Source organism: Macaca thibetana, chromosome 3 (assembly GCF_024542745.1).
Source record: "Macaca thibetana thibetana isolate TM-01 chromosome 3, ASM2454274v1, whole genome shotgun sequence".
In the NCBI taxonomy this organism is placed as follows: domain Eukaryota; kingdom Metazoa; phylum Chordata; class Mammalia; order Primates; family Cercopithecidae; genus Macaca; species Macaca thibetana.
The window spans coordinates 72,893,583-72,915,953 of NC_065580.1; the positions used below are offsets into that span (position 1 = coordinate 72,893,583).

General features: G+C 35.1%; 1 protein-coding gene across 1 annotated transcript in view; it reads right to left on the reverse strand.

Moving 5' to 3' along the window:
* Nucleotides 1–22,371, reverse strand: part of CALCR (calcitonin receptor) — a 148,586-nt gene that overhangs the window by 24,258 nt on the left and 101,957 nt on the right. The window contains exons 7-8 of the mRNA XM_050785366.1: nucleotides 19,887–19,978; nucleotides 11,967–12,093 (exon numbers count right to left, since the gene is read on the reverse strand). Of these exons, the coding sequence (XP_050641323.1) occupies nucleotides 11,967–12,093; nucleotides 19,887–19,978 (219 nt within the window). The remainder of the gene's footprint in view (nucleotides 1–11,966; nucleotides 12,094–19,886; nucleotides 19,979–22,371) is intronic.

Sequence of the window (22,371 nt, forward strand, 5' to 3'; positions counted from 1 at the left end):
TAGCAGATTCTGCCAAAGTCACACACATTCTACTCTTCTTCCAACTTTTCTATTTTCTATTTTTGGGGCTGCAATATAGGTTACTTTATAGTAAAAGAAGTGACTGACTATTAATTTACTTTTCAAATTCACATGGACAAAACTGAGGCAAAATGAAGATCCTGAAGAGTATCTTCCCCGTTTCTTTAGTTATTAGGGGGCCAAATAAATATGTTTGGAAACTTACAGCAAACAACTAAAACCACATACCCCACTATACAAACATATTAATAAATAAAATATTTAAAAATTATTTTGAAATGGTCTAAAGAGTACCAACTCCAAAATACTTTGCACTGAATCAAAGCTGCCAATATTATTTCTGCCAAGTTTTGTTTCAAAACAGAAATAAACTTTGCTATATGTTCAGCATGATCTCTAATGATTAAAGATAATTATTTACATTTCCCTGAAGCTTCTAAAAACGTTTTCTCATCAGTTCACTTTAGCACAGAAGGAAGAGTGTGAAGTGATGTTTACCTGAGCAGTTGAAGACAAATCAATAAGTCAATTTCTAAATATTTTACCTGAAGAAATAGACATTTTAAGAGAGACTGAATAGTAAAGATTTATGGTCTATGTTGGTTAAATTGGTCAGGTTAATTTTTTTTATTAAGTTTTATTTAATGTATATCTAGATTACATATTGAGTGAACTTGTAATTGCTGTTAAATATGTTTCTACCTGATCCATTTTTATCTCTGCTGCCTCTTCCATCTCCACCCTCAGGACTTAAACCCAATAATATTTATATAGAGAGTGAGCAGCAGTTGCTTATTAAATCAAAATGAATATGGCTTTTGGTAGTGTTTATAATGTTGTTCTATTGAAAATATTTTAACTCCTAATTCAATATTATTTTATCAAGTATCCAAACAAGAGCTGCTTATCTATGATCTGACAAATAAATTCCAGGGAACTTTTAACCTAACAGCCCATTAATTCTTACAAATGTCTGCAAAGATCAGTACATACCTGCAGGGGTCAGGCTGCTGACATCAATAGAAAACTTAAAATGCTGGGTGAATTCCTGTGGGGGCATCTTAAATTTTTGTCAAGTTTTTCTAGGTTTCCAGTGTGGGTTCTTTAGAGGATAGCAGTCCCTAAGGTCTGCTATACACTGTCATTTATCCCCTGCAGTCGTGGTCGAACAGTTATATCCGTTTGAACTATGGTCTTCAGACTGGGCATGCATATGTGCCTTTGGGTATACACAAAGACTGTGCAAAGGGCATGTGAATATTCAATGGCCATTTGCACCGTTTAGTAGCATTCTTTAAGCTATCCTTTTCCATCTATCCTTTCGCTTTACAACATAAAAGAACACTTTTCATCTGAAACAAAGTTTACTGTGGTTCATTACTCAAGTGTTAAAAAACTTTCAAATGTCAAACAATGGGACAATGGAAAAAGCTCCTTTAAAGATTAGTAAAGGTGCCCTACCTTGAGATGTTCTGTTTTTCTCTGTCAGACCTCTTAAAGTAAATAAATTTGATATGGGGTATTCTAGCTTGTTGGAATGTTCTATGAAGGATATGGCTACTAGATCATCCTTTCATTCATACACTAAAAAATACATATTGAACAAGTGTGACATGCTCATGGGCTCCTTCACATTCACATGGTTATGGGGTCAGTAAAAGACCACACATAAGTGTATACACAGAATCTGAGGACCGTCTTCTCTGACTCTCTTCTTTTTGAGATTTATTTCCTTCACTTTTGGGGAGCTGTAGTTGGCCTAAATTCTGTCTTCTATTATTCAAGTCAGTAAAATTGAGAGTTTTCTATCAGAGTTTTACCTGTCCTGGAAAGGGATAAAACCATGGGAACTCTACTCACAACTATTTCCATTTTAAAGTCTCATCTACTTTCTAGCATCTCCCTGTCTTGGTCTCTATCCAGGATCTTCAGATAATTTCTTTTTATATTTTGTTCAGGGTTTGTAGTTGTTATCTGTGAGAGGTTTTTGCTAGACAGGAGCTATTCAGCCATCACCATTTTGTTTTTAATCAATTTTAGGTAATGAACCACTGTAATATATACTCTGTAACATCACATGAAAATTATGGTAGTAGGGTAATCATATGGGAAATTTTAAATAAAACAATTTTCTTCAAAAAGTAGGTCTTATATTATTCAGATATTACAGGATATGTAGCTCAATAACAGTCCATCTACATTTCAGGAGTAATCTTTTTCCCCCAGTTTATCTATTTAGTTGTAACACTTTTTTTTTCTGAGACACTTCCTGCCTTCATGATTTGTAGTTTATGTTAATGCCTTTCTGGTCTTGAGATAATGCTCAAATAAAATATTTAAAAATATAGTTTCCTGTAAACATTGTAGTTAAATTTTGATAGTATACTTGCTTTCACTTCGTAACAATAGTTCACATTTTTAAATTATTTACACTGCATGCAAATCATCCAGAACTTTTCAAAGCCCTTGAACTTATTACATGTAAAACCCATAAGCACTTTTTCTCATAAAGAAGACATGCAAGGCTTATTTATCAGCCGAATTCAATTACATGTGACACTAAGAAGGATGCTTGCCATTGAAGTACTATTTATGTATGCAATTGAATATTTTTTCTACAATGACCATTTTACATGGGGCTCATTTAAAAGCTTGTCCTTTTCTGCTCCCCTTATCATTTCAATTAAAAGAAAATAAGCTTTGTCTGAATCAAATATTTGTCTGAATATACTCAGAGTCCGTTCTCTCCATCCTTCCATCCCAAACTGTGTCTCCTCAGAAAAAGAGCAATTACAGAGCAAACAAACCTAAAAAAAAAAAAGGAAAGGGTCCCACTTCATGGGGTCATCACATAAGTTTCGTTTTCCACCAGTCTGCCCTTGTCCATGAGAAAGAATTTGAGATTCTGATTCATAAGGTGTGGTGTGTGGCTTGAGATTCTGCATTTCTTATTTATTTATTTAAATGTAATAATATTTTAATTTTATTTTTTAGTTTTTTAAAGTTCTCCTTTTATTATAGATACAGAAGATATATATACACCATGGAATACCATGTAGACATAAGAAAGAATGAGATAATGTCCTCTGCAGCAACATAAATGCTTCTGGAGGCCATTATCTTAATTAATGCAAGAACAGGAAACCAAGTATCACATGTTGTCTTTTATAAGTGAGAGTTAAACATTGATCACACAAGAACATAAACATGGAAACAACAGAGACTGGGGACTAGTAGAGGCAAGAGGGAGAGAGGACGATGTGGGTTGAGAAACCAACTATTGGGTACTATGCTCACTACCCGGGTGACAGGACCTGTACCCCAAACCTCAACTCCATGCAAGATGCCCATGTAAAAGCCTACATGAGATTGTGCATCTCTAACCGAAGCCCAGGTGATGCTGATGCAGACCATGTCTTGGAAGAATTTAGGGTTCAGAGAGGGCCTCCTCAGTACTTGTTGCAGTGAATTTACTGCAACTCCTGTTGTAAACTCCTGTTGCAGTAAACTCACAGTGCAATGAGAAACACCCTGACTTTGATTCACATATATTTTAAAACCTCATAAGGAGGAATTACAGACCTCTTTGTCAAAATGCCAGTTCAGTTGATAAACTAAGGGACAAAAAGACCCTCATCTCACCTGGTAAACTGTCAACTTGTACAGTCTTTAAAGCCAGCTGAATGAAGTAGAAACCTCATCAGAAAGTCTAGCAGTAAGCAGCTATGTAGGAAAGTGCTGCAATCTTTCCTCAGAGGAATTTAAGGATGTAACATTTTCAATTAAAAGTGAGTCTGTTGTGCAATCTTGAGATGATTCCTGATAAAGTCTCAGAGAAAATGAGTTTGACTTTGTGGAACTGCGTAGTTGTCATTTGGTGTGTTTAGGAAAAGAATTAAAAACAAACACTGGAGAACAAAGTCTCATCTGAGATAAATACAGTGGGAGATGGTCCTGAAATTGGCAAAGGAAGCACTTTGGAAGTGTTAGGAAGACAATGCCAGAGCAAACAGAAGGGTAGGCTATACACAATTCTGATTAAAAAACAAAACAACAACAACAACAAATAAATGTGGTAGGGGAATAAATGTTAACCACTTACTACTCTCAGGGTTTGTTCTCTATACGGTATAGTGAGAGTCTTATATCACCCTTCACTGGGGATTCTCAAGCCACCATTGATTTAGCTGTATATGTTCAGACCACAGCTCTTGAGGTTATTTGTGATTTACAAGCCTCTACATATGTGTATTCTACTTTTATACTTAGTCCCTTTTAGAATCAAGCAGTGTTTTACAAATGCTCTGAGTTTCACACCTCCTGTGCTGTATCACACAGAAATGAACAAGGTGCGACGGTTAGTAATTGACAGGTGATAAAGCCCTAATGATAAAGCTAACAATGATAATACAAATAATGATAGCTGATTTTGAGAGTTGTGTGCCAGACGATGTTTTGTGGACTTTAGGAATACTGGCTTATTTTTCATAGACAGCTTTAAGAGAAAGGTACTATTATGATCTCCATTAGGAAAGTAAGGTACGGTGAGGTTAAGTAACTTACTCAATATTAAAGATTAATCTGTTAAGTAGAAGAGCGAGGATTTAGATCCTGCAGTTCAGCAAGAACAATAATGTAATTTGGACTAATCCAGCTAAGCACAACAAATATCAAATTCGAGTGTCACTTCACAACTTTCCAGCAATGATCCAACATACCCTAACAGAGCGTGCAAAACCTCTAGCATCTCAATTGGAAGCTCTTTGACAATAAAAACAGATATATAACAAATTCTGCACTAAATTCATGACAGCCTTCTCAAAGCAGGGGAAGCTAACTGCAAATTTTGAGATGAAGACTTGCTATGTAAAACATGTCACAAGATACCATTTGTAAGTCACTGATTTCATGTGTAGTAGTACTACCAAGATCGGCCAAATGAAGGAAACTGGAGAATGGGTATATGTTTATATCCACTTTAGGAAGAGATTCTCCTTCAAATCTGTATGAGAAAGCATCCAATTATAAATAATAACTTTAAAAAGGAATAAAGAAATCCTCTATACTTTTCTGCACCATGTGACCTTGGTTAAAAGTAAAGTGAAGTAGCATAAATGGCTAGGGTAGGATACTTCATTCCATTACCACATCTTGGCATTACTCTTTCTGCATTGTCCTTCAAATGCATCATACACTTTCGTCCCCAATCTAGTTTTTTTCCATAAGCTACTGAAATGGATCATTTCAATCTGGTTTTATTTACCATTGACCACTCATCTCAAAAACTCTGCTATCACGATTACCTCTCTCATATTTATATATTCTCCCTTGCACCAGCCTCCCTTGGACTGGGCAGGAGTCCAGTTTCCACCCTGGGTTTTGTCTTCTCTAGTGTCTTGGCTCTGAGCATCCATTCTAAGCTAATCTTCCTGTGCCTACCTAAGAAGAAGCTCTGACATAGCCTGGTGGCTCAATTGTCCTGAAAAAATAAAGTTTAGAAGACATTCATGTTGCTTTCCAGAACTTGGAATTCATTTGACTTTACTTATATAAGAGGCTATAGAAAATACGACTAGATTGTTTCAGTTTCTGAGGTGCAAAGTGCTCAGGTTTCCAGTAAAAACTAATCTCTCTGCATTGTGCTTTTCAGACCCAGATAAAAAAAATCAGAGAGAAATTTATTTCTAAAAAAATGACAAATATCCTGCTAGCTTCCTTTAGATGCAGCAAGAACAATGCTTTTAATTCTGCCTCCTGACTTTCTACATGAAGATCATCGAATGAGCACATAGAACAAAAAAATAAAATAACATTTCAGATATTATGGAAATGAAATGCTCAAATGACACAAATAACAATGGGCAATTTTCACATCACTCAATAAACTGAGGATGTATTCAGCCCTTCTTTATGCCATGAGTTATTCTGAGTTTAACTTTTTTAAAAAAAAAGAACGTGGAAGGAATAAGATTCTCACCCTTGGCCGTTCAGGAGATAATATAACTTTCCAAAAACTACCCAGGGAAGAAACAATTAAATGGGAAAAGGACCACAGATCCACAGGGATTCTCCACTGACAGTGAGGACAGGGCATTGTGTGTGTGTGCGTGTGTGTGTGTGTGTGTGTTTTCCTTACCCTCAACAAAATAACAACAACAACAAAAAAAACTCATAGAAATAGTGTGACAATATTTGGGATGAGGCAGCCTTCCTCTATATTCCCATGGGCATTGGTGAGGAAAATGATTGCTGATTCAGTGACCTTGAATTGGTCCAAAATGAAAACAAGCAAACAACAACAACAACAACAATAAACACACACAAAAAACCCACCCCTCTGTCTGTCTTTAGTTTGCTTAAGAATGAAGTGTCTTTAAAAATTTCATTTTTTTTTTTGAAGAAAACATATGCCTGAATACTGACAGATGACATGCTGATAGATACACTTTTTTAAAATTTATGACTGTGGTTGTCATTCTCATGTTAGTTGCAATTTCAATAAATATTTGTAGATTGACAATGTCCAATAACTTCTCTTTCCCCAATTTTTTTTGGCTGCTTTTCTTTCTTCCTTCCTCCTTCCTCCCTTCTCCCTTCTCCCTTCTTCTTCTTCTTTTCCTTGTCTCTACTTTTCTTGGCTAGGGAGGACCTTAATCTAGTGTATTCTGGAGTGTCAGTTTTTCAAGAAAAAATCAGTATTTAAAATAATTTATTTCAAGTAATTTTAAATATATGATTCTGCACGTGACTTAGTAATGTTCATGACATGATTCTCAGCCTTTGGATACTCTTTTGCCTGTATCTTTAGAAGTGAAGAATTCTATTCCCAGAAAAGATAGGTCTTGACAATAGCAGCAAAATCTTTTCTAGTTCTTGTTTATCCCCTTTATAAAGAAATCTATTACAATGGGGAAAACTGCTTTCATGATACCTGAATTTACAGTTTCAACTGTAATCTACTTTAATAATCTTTTGGATGGGAAAAGATACTCAAGAAATTGGACTTCTATGAATGCATTTATGGCAGAATGTGCATTTTCAAGGTGAAATACAATACAAATTTCACCATGTGTGTCTCTCTTGGTGGTGGCACATAACCAGTTTTTAGGATGAATAATGTATAAAACATGTCTCCTTGAGAATTATTTCCTTCCCTTTCTTAAACTGACTTTCCCATGCCTAGAGACAGCAACCCTATGTTGCTTGTATAGGGAGGGTTAGATAAGAGATCTAACAGCACTCTCATTGGAAAACAATGACTGTGTTATTTTAACACTGAGAAAGTACTAAAAACAAATAGCCTAGTTTATTTCCTCTGGGTGAAGTGTATGCTTCACAATTTACAGACATGAATTAAGTTTTGTCATTGTAGTTATTTTGTTTCAGTCTATGCTATTTACATGTATTTGAGGAGGGATATATGTTTCCAGATTTTCTCTTACGGAAGAAACAGACATTTGAAAATATGCAAGAGGCACAGTGTGTTCTCACATATGATATTGTCCCATTGATAATTGTAAATGGCTTGTTATTGGTGGCTTGTTTTCATTTTGTCTAACTTCAGAGGGAAATGGACTCTTTTAAGCATATAGAGAAAAATGTCCAAATTTTTTGCCTCTTCGTTTTCTGTGGAAAAAATACAGTTTGAAATAGATAAAAATGTGACTAAACCCCATACGTGTGGTTGCAAAACTCACAAAGCTATTTCCATGTTAGACTTGGCTCATTGCGAGGGATTACATCTTTGGTGGTCAATGAGTATTTGACTGATTGGATAAAATTCGATTTTTAAAATGTTTTATCATTTTTTCTTAGGAAGTTCATTCTTGCATAGCTAAAAACATCAAGTCTGTTAGGTTAAAAATACACTGATTGGAAGAACCAGGTGCTACTCATGCCATAAAGATAAGCTGCTTTCCTTTCTTTCAAACTTACTTTAAGAATGCCTAATGTGTTTGGGTGAATCAATCTCACTCCTCCATACTCAGAGGAAAGTTTCCTGTTAATTTCTCTGGCTTTCTGAATCTCACACTCATATTCTCCTAGGAAATCAGGTGCATAGTGGCAGAGCCAGGTCCCTAGACACCTGCTTATGGGGTTTATTAAAGGTTACTAGACAACAGAGGAGCTGCAGGGCATATGTGGTTTGACTTAGTGGTGGCTGGGGGACAGCCTATGTGCTGTGGCTGGCAGAGCCCCTGGGCAGGTCCACCCCTAAAAGGCCTATGAAAGTGGAAACATCTAGCAATGACAATGAATGAGACTGCCAAGAGCAATTAATAGAGTAACAGATTTGTTGGAAAAGTCAAGGACAGAGACCTAGGGAGTTAGTCATAAGGCGAGAGTTGACAGCAACCTTGTGAGCAATCACTTGCAATATTAGGCCCTCGGGGGTTTTGAAAAGCTTTATGCTTCTTTAGGCTCCAGGACAACCACTGGGAAGTGAGTAGAGCAGTTTTTATTATTCTCACTTGATGCATAAAGCTACATGGTTTCTATAATTTAGTAGCAAACTCAGAAAAATCCTGAATTTTGACTATTACAGGAAGATAGGTTGAACAAGATCTCGCAGTGGATAAGAAGCCCCTTTTACATTTATAGGTGGGAGACAGGGAGACATGGGTTTGAGACTCCCAAAAGAAGAGGAGAAAGAGTCTATTCAAGAATTTATGATACTTTGCAATGTGACTGAGCATGCTCCCAGATCAATGTGGTTGATTATTCAAAAACTGAAGCCTCATTTCTTGGCCTACTCCCTACAGAGAGTAACTTTCCTATAGTTTCCACTCTTAATGGGAAATGGAGAGCCACGATGTGACTGTTCTCTGCAGAGAGATTCTTAGTTAATTGCTTCTACTTCTTTTTTCATCTCAGTGGGGGCCAGCTTCCCTAATTAACTGTAGCGGGCATGTCTGGTTACGGGCAGCCATCATTTTGGAATGACTGAGCCCATTTCATTAAGAACATATCTTTCTAGGGCAATAAATAAAGACAATGAAGAGTACCAAGTGGTAAAGAAGAGAGAGGTTGGCTCCTGTGTGAGATAGGTCTGGGTTTGAATCCCATCCTTAAGTACTCATGGTTCGAGGGACACTTGCTCTCACCAAGCCTCAGTTTCCTCAACTTTAAAAATGGGGATAATTCCACCCGTTGCTGGGATATTGCACAGATTAAATCAATTGACATTAAAAAGGAAAATTCATCAAGATAAACACATTTGGTCACATTATTCTGCAGGTAAGATGGGACTTTGTCTCTGATAACAGATGCCATGGTTTTAAAAGATAGATTATAATGTCTCTCTGCATATATTCATACTGCAAAAATTATTAACACTGTGGAGCCATTAGAAGCTAAATTAAGCTGCTTTCCCATGCCATGCCACTGTTACATAGGATGCATGCTCTGGGCAGATTTCACACATTTTAGTTATTGGGTTGGCAGAATTGTCAAATGCCAGTTTTGAAAGATGAGGCTATCTACAGATGCTTGCATAACACAGTTAAGCAGAGAAACAAAAATGAAAATATCCCTTGACCCTTCACTGCGAGCTAGGTAGCTTCTATCTGTGCTTCCAGATGCACTTTCTATCCTGCTCCCACTACCCTGGGCCCACAGAAATAAATCTGTACATCTCCAGCAGGGCTGCCTTGCCCTCTGGTTTCTGGATGAGCTCAGCTATGGGGACCCTCAGTAGAGACTGGAAGATGAGAGTGAGTGAACAAGGGATATTTATTTCTCCACTTCCTCTTGTGGAGTTGCCACAGGCTGGCTGTGTCCTAAGACAGAAGTCCTCAGTTTCCGTAGGGCCTCCTTTACCACACCACCTTTCTGTCTTCGGGTTCATACACCTTTCCCTCCATTTGTCCATTCGGGCCTGGGGTGGTAATAGTCCCCACTGTCACTAGATTCCAGCATATTGTCTCCACATTTGCATTAGGATAAAACATATGGATTCATCAATTTTGCAAAACAAAAATTATCAAATATTGGTAATTTCATACTCAATCTAATAAATAGTTACATCATTAAACTGTTTTGAATCATTCAATTAAAGTGCAGTTCATTAGCAAGTAAGGAAAATATTTGTTGTTAAAATTAAGGAAAGCAGGTTTGCAAAGGAGACAGCAGAGAAGCACTTGGAGATTTTTTGGGATGAAAATATTTACTGAGGGCAAAATAACTATTAAATAATAGAAGCTGTAATTGTAAATTATTTAAACACTGGATTGATAAATAAAAATTTCTGTAAAGTAAATGGTTACTTGGTATCACAGCACCAAAGTGATTTGATTTTTTAAAAATTAATCTGGTATATTTGGAAACCTAATCAAGCAGTTTGGTATAAATAAGCCCTCACTGATTTACAGAGATACACCTGATAATGCAAAGGAAAGAACAAAAACCGAGAGTAAGGAGACCTTAATTTGAGTGCCCGCTCCCCGCTCCAATCAGTTATATGATTTGAGGAAAATCACTTTGCCTTTTTGTCATCAAGTTTCTGATCTGTAAAATGAGGAGTCAGGGATAAACAACCTCCAAAATCCCTTTTAGTTCTGGTTTTTGTTAGTTTGTAATACCAGGGACTGGTATCAATGAAAAAGCAGAGCCTCAAGGTGCTCCTCCTCTGTCCTTCCCTGACAGTTTATTTGCTTCATTCAGTAGTTGGCTGATAATTTCCAAACTTGGCAGCACAGAAGAAATATCCAGGGTATGTTCCTCGGCTCCACCTCATACCTACTGACTCTCTAGTATCACGGGGACAGTAGCTATTTCATATTTACGAAATCTCCCCCATTGATTCTGAAGTGCAGCCAGGATTGGAAATCACTGTGAAAAACACTATCTTGGGTATAAAGAGAGAAGACTGATGACAAATACGGGTTATTCTGAACAACTCTCAGGACAATTCTGGTAGAAGAAATCCAGAATGGTTCTGAGTAATGGAGCTAAATGATTTCAGCTCTCCTGTTCTCTGTAGTACTCAAATAGAAAGAGGACAGTCACCATATTTGCTTGTTGCAATTGTGCATGTGGGCATAAGTTTCAGAGATGTTATGTCCTATTGCCCTAACTTTTGGATTTCCTGTGTCATTATAAACCTTTTTCAGAGCATAATGACACAAAACGTGATCATATTTGTATGGTTCATTAGCATAAGGGAATAGCTACTCATAGTGGAGATGACTGGGCCAAGCCCAGCTTATCATGAGAATGAAGAGGGGATCAATATCTAGGCAAACCTGTAACCACTTGTGGCACACTAGGATGACTGGGAAGCACTGCCTGAGTGTACCTAGTATCATCTATGTTCACAAGACGTGCTCAATACATTTGTCATAGATATTAATAAATTATTGGTCAGTCTTAGAAATACATGGTTTGGGCTGGGTGCAGTGGCTCATGCCTGTAATCCCAGCACTTTGGGAGGCCAAGGTGGGAAGATCACGAGGTCAGGAGTTCAAGACCAGCCTGGCCAATATGGTGAAACCCCGTCTCTACTAAAAATACAAAAAAATTAGCCGGCATGGTGTCGCATGCCTGTAATCCCAGCCACTCAGGAGGCTGAGGCAGAAGAATTGCTTGAACCCAGGAGGCAGAGTTTGCAGTGAGCCAAGATCCCACCACTGCACTCCAGCCTAGGTGACAGAGCGAGACTCTGTCTAAAAAAAAAAAAAAAAAAAAAAAAAAAAATTATGGTTTGTTGTATGATTCTTATCTGCTTACGATTCAATTATTTTCAGTTCTTTACTATAGCTTGTAATAATTTCTTCCAGAACCTACATAGAAATGACATGCCTCACAAAATGCAAAACTCAACTGTGGAAGTAAATATGATTACATATGTAAACAACTGCTTAAGTCCAACATGAACACCGTGTTCACTATTTACAGGTACTATATCCTTTAAAATAAAAGTAAAAACAAAACTATGCAGTACTTACCGGGTCCCTTCGCACGAGCTCTCCATTGGGTACTACTTCAACCAGGTGGATGATGATAATCATAGAATTCAGAATGTAAGTAAGAAACATGTTCTTGTGCAGGGTTACCCTTTGGCAGCCAAGGCTCCTGGAAGAAAAAGTAACATAAAGCATTGACCAGTGCCAAAATGTTAGAGTACCTGGGAAAAAAACATTTTGGTAATATTTTTCATATTTTCTTTAAAAAAAAGATGAAAGAACATATAGAAAAAAGTAAGGCTGGTCTCCTTTTTCAGATTTATTACTACTTTTCTGCCTGATTTTAAAAAAGATGTTTCCAATCATAGCAGCTCATAGTTTTCAGTCCTCGGAGTGACTTCATACAATAACTGAAAGAGTGGGTGATAAAATCTCTTTTAATTATAGCAAATGTTGTAAAATTAGTTAACAGAGGACTCTTAGATTAGAAACTATTAGGGCTTGCAGTGTGCTTCAAATGAAAAGCCTACTATTCATTGTTGCAACCAGGAAGAAAATATGTGGCCAGTGGGGTCACAGAGCATGAAGTCAGAACCAAGGCTGCCTGTGACAATGTACCGAATCTATGTCCTTGAGTCACTGCATACACACACTTCACATCTCCTGGCATCCTCCTCTTCCATTATTTCTGTTGCTATCTTCTTATATCTTATATTCCAACTAGAATCATCACTGTAGTTCCTCTTTTCCAACCCTCCTGATGGTGGAGCTCAGACACAGGCAGAGAATTCTTAATAGGTGCAAATGAAATGTCATTATGAGGCATATTGTGATTTGGATCCAATGAGAGCTGTCTAAGTGCTGCTGTTTCTTTGCAGAGTCATTCCCCACCTTTTGGGTATTAAGCAATTTGTTGGGCTTTTATTCTTTTCTCCTCCAGTTCATAAACTTGTACATATGTGTTGGTGTGAATGTTCACATAAACAAACATTAATTTGAATATCCTATTTTCATTTTTTGGTGTAATGGAGAGAGCCTACATCATGACTATAACAGAATTGCAGTGATTATCCTAGACAAATGAAAATCTTATATTTATCATATTTGATAGGGCAAAAAATATTAGCATAACATCATTTGCCATGTGAAAGCTTAAAACATGCAGTTAATGATGCCAATGACTCATAACACTAACTATTCCTAAAAATATCTTCATGGAATAAAGTTAGAAATGAAGAATTTTGAAAAGGAAATTCTGAGGAAAAATGAAATACAAAAATGGTCTGGGTTTACTTACAATGCCTTCCTATATTTCCAATTCAAAGGAAAAATAGTTGTCAATTTTCCCTAGCAAAAAGCAAATTTAAGTAATAAAGGCAGCTGTTAGAGCATATTTTAACTATTATAGCTACAGTTTTCAACTTTTTGGGAAGGATAAACAATAACTCATTAATAAATAATATTTTTAAAAATTCAACTTGTTGAACAGGGATAGGATGTAGAATTTACATCCATGAGGCAGGCTCTGATAAAGACAGGATTTAGGAAAGAGCTTTCTCTTACACACATGCTTCTATGGACTACTCTATTCAGCAGTACGGAAGTCTGTTAAATAAATCAAACCCAACTGGTTTTATAAAGCACTAAAGGTAGGTTGCAAAATTAAATTTAAACAAAAATATTACTTATGTGAAACCTCATGATCGTTTATACTGCATAAACTTCCATCTTGTGACTGCTGCAATCAGCACAGTCGAATCTGTGACCTGCCATCTTTCATAGTCACAAGACCAATTTATAATTCTCACTGGCGGTTAATTATGGAATTCATTGTTTAATTCAGCCTGGCTTAGGCCAATTGACATTATCTAGAACTAAGGAGTATGAATGAATGTATCATACAGTGATGATATTCTTACGCCTGGTTTTCTTTTGACTGGGGAGAGCTCAATAATCTGCTGTTGTACATTAGCTTAAATGACTTCATTAACTTCATTCTCCTGTATAAACCCAAGCCACCCTGAATAAAATATACTTCCTCCACCTCCAGCTTACTCTCTTGTGTGCCTGCTTTACTTTTCTTCTTAACACTTATCACCTCCTGACGCAGTATATGTTTATTTATTGCCTGTTATTCTCTCTTTTCCTCCCACTAAAATGAAAGTGCTAAAGGAATTTATTTTATACACCTAGAACACTGTCTGACACATCATTGGGCTTAATCCTCATTTTTTTTTAATTTAAAAATATATTTAAGAAATACGTTCTGTTTTGAGCTGTGACCACTAAGCAATTTTCCAATACACCAATGAATTACATTAAATGTTAGATGATTTCCTACTTTATACTTCATACCATACTGAACATTTGCCAGATTCTTCAGTTTCATATTAACTAGCTAATATGGAACATTATCCTGTTGTTCAACACTAGTTAAAAATAAATATATCATATAGCATATACACATACAAACAATATATTGTATATAGATAGATACAGTATATATAAAGAGTACTGTATCTATATAAAAGCATACATTTTTTTCCATTGGAAACACAGAGAAAATGATAGTTTAAAACTAGATAAACTGCTAGTCTCCAAAGGAGAAGTATGACTAATACTTGAGTTTCTGTTTTTTGAAAGTTTTAATATAATTTTTGCTCATTGAGTTTTAAAATTTTTATGATACTAACTTGACAACATTTACAGTCATCTTTTTGAAGTGAGTCGAAGGTACTGCAAATTTTTCAAAATTCATTCAATAATCCAAAATATATGATTGTGCACTCATTATGATCCAGACCTGGTAGATATCAGGAATATAATGGAGGACAAACAGGCACTCTTGCCTTTAGGGCCCTTATATACTATGCCATTTTTTATTTACTTTTATTGTGATAATTGTTCTGAAGAAGAGGGGTGGGATGCTAGAGAGAATTAATTGAACTTAACATTAAAAATCCTCAGTACAAATATGTCTCTTAAATGAACATGAGAGAAGCTGACAACATTTTTTTGTCAGATCTGAGATGTCTTAGGTAGAAATAGCACCAACTTGACACTTACTATATTCTATTCCCTTGATTAAAAAAATCCAGACATTTAGATGGACAGAACATTGCTTATTATTTGAGTGACGGGAAACCATAAGTACCACAAATTCTCCAGTAGTAGGAGGTTGAGACAACATAATCTACTTCTACAACATAATCTACCAATCAAGGTGTCATTCAAATGTGAGGAAGAGATAATGATTTACTTGAGTATGAATCTCAAGATGTCACATTTTAAGGCTAAAGCAAAAAGTCATTTTCATAGTTATAGTTTATCTGGTGTAAATCTTTCACATTTGTTTCAAGCTATTAGTACCCCGTGTGTGTGAGTGTGTACTTTTTGGGAGCTTGTAGTTGTATGAGATGGCATTTGATATTGGTCTTGAGTTTTGCCGATTGTGTAAATGAGTTTGCTATCACAGTGTGAGGAACAGCAGTATTTTCTCTTATATATCTCATATATAAGACCGTGTGATTATAGTCACATTCAAAGCAAATGAAGAAAGTAGCAAAAAGAAAACAAGTAAAAGTTGTTGTGAAGTTCCTGCTGCATGGGAAAATATGAATTAGGGATAATTTCTGTAATTGGTACAAGCCAAAGTCATATCTTCTAGTGTAACTTTTCATTTTCATTTACCTAAGGATCATATGTTATTCATGATAACATGAGAACTGAAAAGAAAAGAGAAAATGAAGTGAAGTGGATTGCATTAAAACTCCTGGGAAAATTCAAATACAATATATTATATATCTTCACTATTTGACAAGAGACTTTATGCCTTTTGATTTAGCACAAAATCCTTATCGTTAATAAATTCTCTTTCAATCAAAATTCTTGCCTTTCCTATTACCACTATTCTATGGGTGAAGAATATGCCGTGGTATGATCAACAGTTATCTTTGTTGTCTGTCTTGCCAGCGGTGAGTTGGAAGAAAGGAGGCCATCTTTGATACCATAGATTTCATGGTTTCCTTGGAGCAACAGGAAGGCAGCCAGAGATGTATAATGGTGAATACTACACAAGATAAAGATTCATATACTCACCCAATATGTAGAGCTGACATAGAACAAAGAGAATAGTAAGTTGTAGAGGAATCAGTCTTCCCTCAGTATGTCCCCTGGAAGCCACTTTTATTGACCTCCATGATTACCTATATATGCTTTTGGTTAATGTGGCCAATGTAAAGTCATGTAGACAATAAAATGAAGAGACTGCCTGTTTTCCAACCTATATTTCTATCAACTTTCAGGCAAGAATAATATTTAAAATACCAATCAGAAAGACATGGATAACAATAAGTCAAAATAAATGCTAATGAATGGCCTGTTATGCTTTTCATGAGGTAATACAATGAGAGGCTTACATATTTAGGATTATTCCACAGAAAAGCAAATTGATAAATTGTAATTGAAATTTATAGATAAGTGAATTTATTGGAAATTTGCTGAAAATGGTCAAGAACCAATCTCAAATAAATGTCCATTTATGTGTCTTTCCCAAACCAGTCTTCCCTAAGGGCATCTTCATTTTGGCTCTCTTGTTGACACTTACTATTGGAATCCAGCAGTAAGAGATCTTGCTGAACTAATTTGATGTTTATATTTAATCCCTTTCCATATTATCATTCAAATTTTTTCTGTGAAGATTTTAAACTAAATACCATCTTAATAATGCTGTCTTCTTTCTTTAACTGGTATACCAGAAATGACCTGCATATCATCTTGAATATTATTTAAACTTTTGAACAGTTAAGATTTTTAATGCTGACTTTTCTATGAATTAAACCCGAGAAACCGTTTTTTTCTACATTTTCTCTTTCTCTAGGAAGATGGTATAGAAGATCAATTTTCTTCTATTAAAATGAAGGCTTTATATAAATTTATACATTAATTTTCCAACAGCACAAGGAGCATGATTTCTATTTGCTTTAAGTTTACATAGTTCTGCCTTTTACCTTCCCCTGCATGCTCAGAATAAAATTACATTAAGATTAAAGGCATATTTTAATAAACTAATTCTGAGTAATATCCCAAGATTTTAGTGAGGTATTGGCAGTTCTAAAGCCTCCTGTATGGTCAGTGACTTTAAATTTCTCTGCAGGCCTCCTAGGCCTGCTCATTTGAGGAGGACAGCTGCAGGGTTCCTCCTTTTCATAAGGTACATTTGAGGAGTTCTGAGGGCTTTACAGTGAGATTTCAATGGAGTGATTATGAATGGGGCATCAGTTCTCAGAATTGGAGCTGGGTAACTTTTCACTCTGGTTTCCTGAAAGTTTTATAAAACTGTTTGGAGTCTGCAAAATTACTCAACCCTGGGAATATAGAATTAAGCAAGGGAGTGATGATATTTTTTGCTCAGGTTGCACACAGATGATGCCATTTAAGTGCATAAATTATGAAACTTTCTATTGTAATGTGCAGTGAAGATCTTAAAGACGATGTAGAGTATTTGAAAATAAATTCTGGAAAAAGTTTGCTAATTCACAAATAAATTCCAGTGATATATCAGTATTATTTTCTACTTCCACAATCACTTTTAATGTTTCTGAAATTCAAATATAAAAAATATTAAAGGGTCAGGATCGAACTTAAATTTTAAGAAAACAGAAGTCCTTTATATTTTTACTTTGGGTAAGGTTTAAGATATGGTTGAAAACAAGTATAAAAATTTTATACAGCTTTTTTTGGTTTGAATATTTGGCATCTCAACATATGTGCTTTTGGTATGTCATTTGTTTCTTGTTGTGTCTGCTCTGAAGAACTAGCTGTTTCAGTTCATTTCTTCTCATTATTAGGCTCAGATGATACATCAATAAGACTTGTTTTTCTTCCTCAGATTTAAGTTGCTGTTTAGTTGGTTCTTAGAACTGAGAGACAGCAGGGCAAAGTTGGGTGCTTTCTAGACAATCTGTCCTCACACTCTCGCAAGGGTTTGATCAGCATCATTTTGCTTTGAGACTAACTGGAGTTGAGAAATATTCTACTTTGCCCATGTGCTGCACTTTAACACACCCATCTTCAGTAGCTTAATATAGAAATGATCATTGAAAAAAAATTCTTAATTTCTTTGCTGATTTGGCTTTCACATCTCCTCACTTATTTAAGTTACTGGAGAAAAAAGGAATTAAGATCTATAATGCCTTTGACATTATTACCTTTAAAGTCCTAACTACAATTAGTTGCATGATTACAAATTTGGGAAATTTTTCTTTCAATTTTTTTATGATTATATTTAAAAAACTTAAAAAATATGCTTTAGTGGCATATTTTAAAATAAAATTTGTTTCAGAACCATGATGATATGTTTATTTGCCATAATGAAGTGCAATTGAAAAATGAAGACATTCCAAGATTAATCATGTTGTGTGAATACTGTATTCTAATCATCGAAAATATTCTTCTATTCTAATTTGAGTAATTAATAATTCATGTCGTTTTGCTTTGTTTATCAGTCTTTCTCCTGTTAAACCATTTATAGAAGGAGCTCATTGTCTGTTTGTTTATGTTATCATTTGCTATCCAGTTAAAAATTGCTATTCACTTCTATTGCTTAGTCAATATAAGAATCTTGACTAAGATACAGACAAAGATTGAAAAATGATGAAGGAAAAAATAGTAATTGTACTAAGGATGTATTTACAGGTGATTATTCTCCCCTTGGTTTGATTTTCCTTAGTACTATCCTGACAATGTTTTACCAAAAATCAAATCAAGATTCTATTGTTCTATGTTTTAAATTTATTTTTTGAGGTAAAGTATAGATGTATAATTTACCATCTTTGCAATTTTAAGTATATAGTTCAGGGGTGATAAATACATATATATTCTTCTCCCCCCTCATTCTATATGTGAATCACTGTACATTTAATCACATACCACATTTTTTTTTCATATTTTTTTTACACTACCACATTTTTTAAGTGTGGATGATTGTTTGTCATCTGAGTCTGCAAAAGGGCTTTTCTTTATGATTTCTATGATACCACCATGACTATTATTACTACCAATAATAATAATAATGATATCAAACACCTATTTCACTTATGTGTCAGACATGAATCCAGACACCTTACATATATTATTTCATTTTTATCTAATTTACTTCAGTTTCTAACATATTTACTGAACCGTGGTGTGTCTAGAGAAAAATACACATGTGGCTTACTCTGAATCTACATTTGAGAATATACTTCAGAAAGCCAGCCTAGGACAATGTTATGAGTGCTTTATTTTCACTAAAGTTTGTTGTGATGAAAGCATACATAACAGTTTCTAACTTAAATGTACCATTACCTGTAAAGATCCTAATTTATATTCATGTAAGTTGACAAGATAACTTAAAGTATTCAAGTTTTCCTTGTGTGTTTTCTCATATTTTGCTTTCTAGCATAATTGTGCACCATAAAACCTAAAGACAAGCATATTAAATTAGGTTTTGTAGAAACATGCTCTGATGTGCTTGTTTATTCCTTAGTCTTACATATGCTAGCAAGAAATAATTAGGCAGGGTATATGTGGATTTGTGGCTATGGTCGCCGAAAATTAGAGTGGGAGTAAAGAAGGTGGAGAATCCTCTCCTCTACCCTTAATGGTAACTTACCCATGGTAAATGGAACCTTTACCATGTTACAACAGTGTACTTATGGGCTCACAGGACTGTCTTACTTTAGGAAGCCTCAAGGCATAGTGCTTTTGAAAATGATATAAATTTATCCCCTTCTCCCCAAAGATAGGATTAAAAGCATATTTAAATTCATTTCATTTTTCTTGCTACTTCATGACTCCTAACATTGCATGTCGCTTGTAATTTGCTGAAGACCCTTCCACACCTCCACTCTTGCAGAATTCACCATTTATTTCAATAACTTAAAGGAGGAAATAAAGAGCAGATGCTGTAAGCGTACTTACTTGAAAAACACGAAAATCCCCAGGGAAATCACTAAGGTGAAAATTGACAAAGAATGACCCACGATAGCCAAATAGTACAGAACATAGGCATTCTGGAACAACAAAAAGTAAAAACAAACACAAAATGAATGAATGATTCATCAGAGAGAAAATCATTCCTTTTCCTAAATATATGTAAATCAACAAATGTTTTCCTCCTTTTAAAAAACTGCTACAATTATAACAAATATTTCAGACAATGAAATTATTTTTTATCTTTACTCATGGTATGAAAATAAATTGTCATTTTCAAAGAATAAAGTTCTTTGAGATGAAGTTCCTCATTCAAAAATATATTTCAGAAGTAGCTTTATGTTCATTAAAAATTATCATCCCTAAGCCCAGTAAGCAATCCCGGTAGTTTTAAACTTCTGGAATCTTTTAGACAGTGGATACATAATTCTATACCACAGACCTGGCAAAATAGCAATCAACTTTCCAAGCTGTCCTGACTCTCAGCATATACAGAGGGTGAGGATAGTATGGTGGCGGGTTGCTATGCCTTTGTTTAAAATGATATCATTAGTATTTAGTTGGTTGAAGCTGCAAACTTTCCCCTTGGCAGCCATTTGATAATTCTTTTTTTCATAATCATGGTTAATTTTATTTATTCTCCCATAATGTTATGTTGACTTGGAAGAATGTCCCTCTCATGAAATGCATGTCATAGCATATTTTATTTCCTAGTCATCACAATCTTTCCTTTCCTTATAATATAATTTTATCACAGAGAAAACAGCAATTGATCTAGTCACCCATCTCTCTGTCTTCTCTGTCTCTCTGTTTCTCTTTGTCTGTTTCTATGTTTCTAGTCTCTCTCTCTCATTCACTCTATTTTGACACTAGCTTTTGCATTTTGTACTATTTAGCCAGTTTCATCAACTGTAATTGAAGTAGACTTGAATCTATTGTAATTAGGGATTTTGTTTTCACTTGTTTTTCTTGGTGGAGCATAATTTGTATATTATTTTGTAGTTGTACCTTAATCTCTTGACTTTTGGTCTTAAGTTCCTTCCACAGTTTGTTGGGTCTTGGTATGAATGCAAATGTAGTGTAGATAGAACGAATAACCTCTATGAAGTTCTTTGATTTCCTGGAATAAATGTGGGATTTATATAGCCTTGAACATTTTGATTTTTGTCAATTTCCTCAGGAAGAGTCTGGGATTGAAGCACTAATTCAGTTAAAATGCACCCAAACTGTTCAGAGCCCTTTCTTGGTTATGTGCATTATTGCTGTCCTGAAATGAGCATTCCTTTTCTAGACCTTAGAATTTCAAAATGGACTAATTAGCTTCTCCTAAGTTGTGCCTGTTGCATCATTTGACCAGGCATTCCATATTTTTGGGGCATTTTCATTGTTGATACCACTCTCTTAATAGCATATTTTACTCTTACAGGAAATGTTAATAAAGTTAGAATAGTAGGTTTATAATTGGAGCTGATAAAATCTTCAGAGAGCTTTCTTGGGAGGGATTTAGGAATCTTAAACACACACACACACACACACACACACACACACACACACACACACAAACATTCACCTCCTATCTTTTCTCCCAGGAATTCATTTTCTAGCTATTTTTCTAACTTCACTTGTAGACAATATCAGGAGAGGCATTTTCTAAAAGTTTTTCCTTCTAAATAGTTTACTACGTAGAACACTCTTGCCCCTTAATTAATTTGGATATATCTGCACTCCCTCTTCTGTCAGTCTTTTAAGAAATCTTTGCATACTTTATTTCTAAGAAAAATTTATATAACTTAATTCATATTCTTTTCAGTTGCTTCCAGAATACTCCTTTTAAAAACATTTGTTCTTCTGAAATAGAGTTGTCTAAATACGTAAGATTAAATCAACAACTTATAATTTAGTTGCCATCCTTGTGTCATTCTCAAGGGTGAGTTTTTTTTTTAAATGAATTCTACGTTGGTTCCTTCAAATTTTAATGTGACGATATTTATATGGAAGACTTGTGGAAAGCATTTAATCATTATACTAGGTGCCTAGAGAGGAGCATTTCTTCTTTAAATTATTTCCTTCTCAGATGTAGCCAGTGTATGTGAGAAGTCCAAAGACAACACTAAGAATGATTTGGACTTGCACACTTACAACAATCCAGTTAACGTCAGCATAATTTTTTTTCTGTAACATCATAATCAGCACTCATTCAGAAAATTCACTACTCCATGACATAGCTTATTAATCAGACTTTATTAACAGCTCTCCATTAGGGTATAGACATGCATCTGGTTCTCAGGGTGACTAAACCATTTGTAAAGAGACAACTGACCATGGTGCCTTAGCCTGTGCTTGTGATGAGGTGTCCCTCCTATTCAATTGGTCTCTAAGCTATATGTTCATCTTGTTTGTTTTTGTTGTTATTTGTTTTGTTTTTAATAAAAGAAAACTTTTCTACACCCTGAAAGCATCTCAACAACAAACA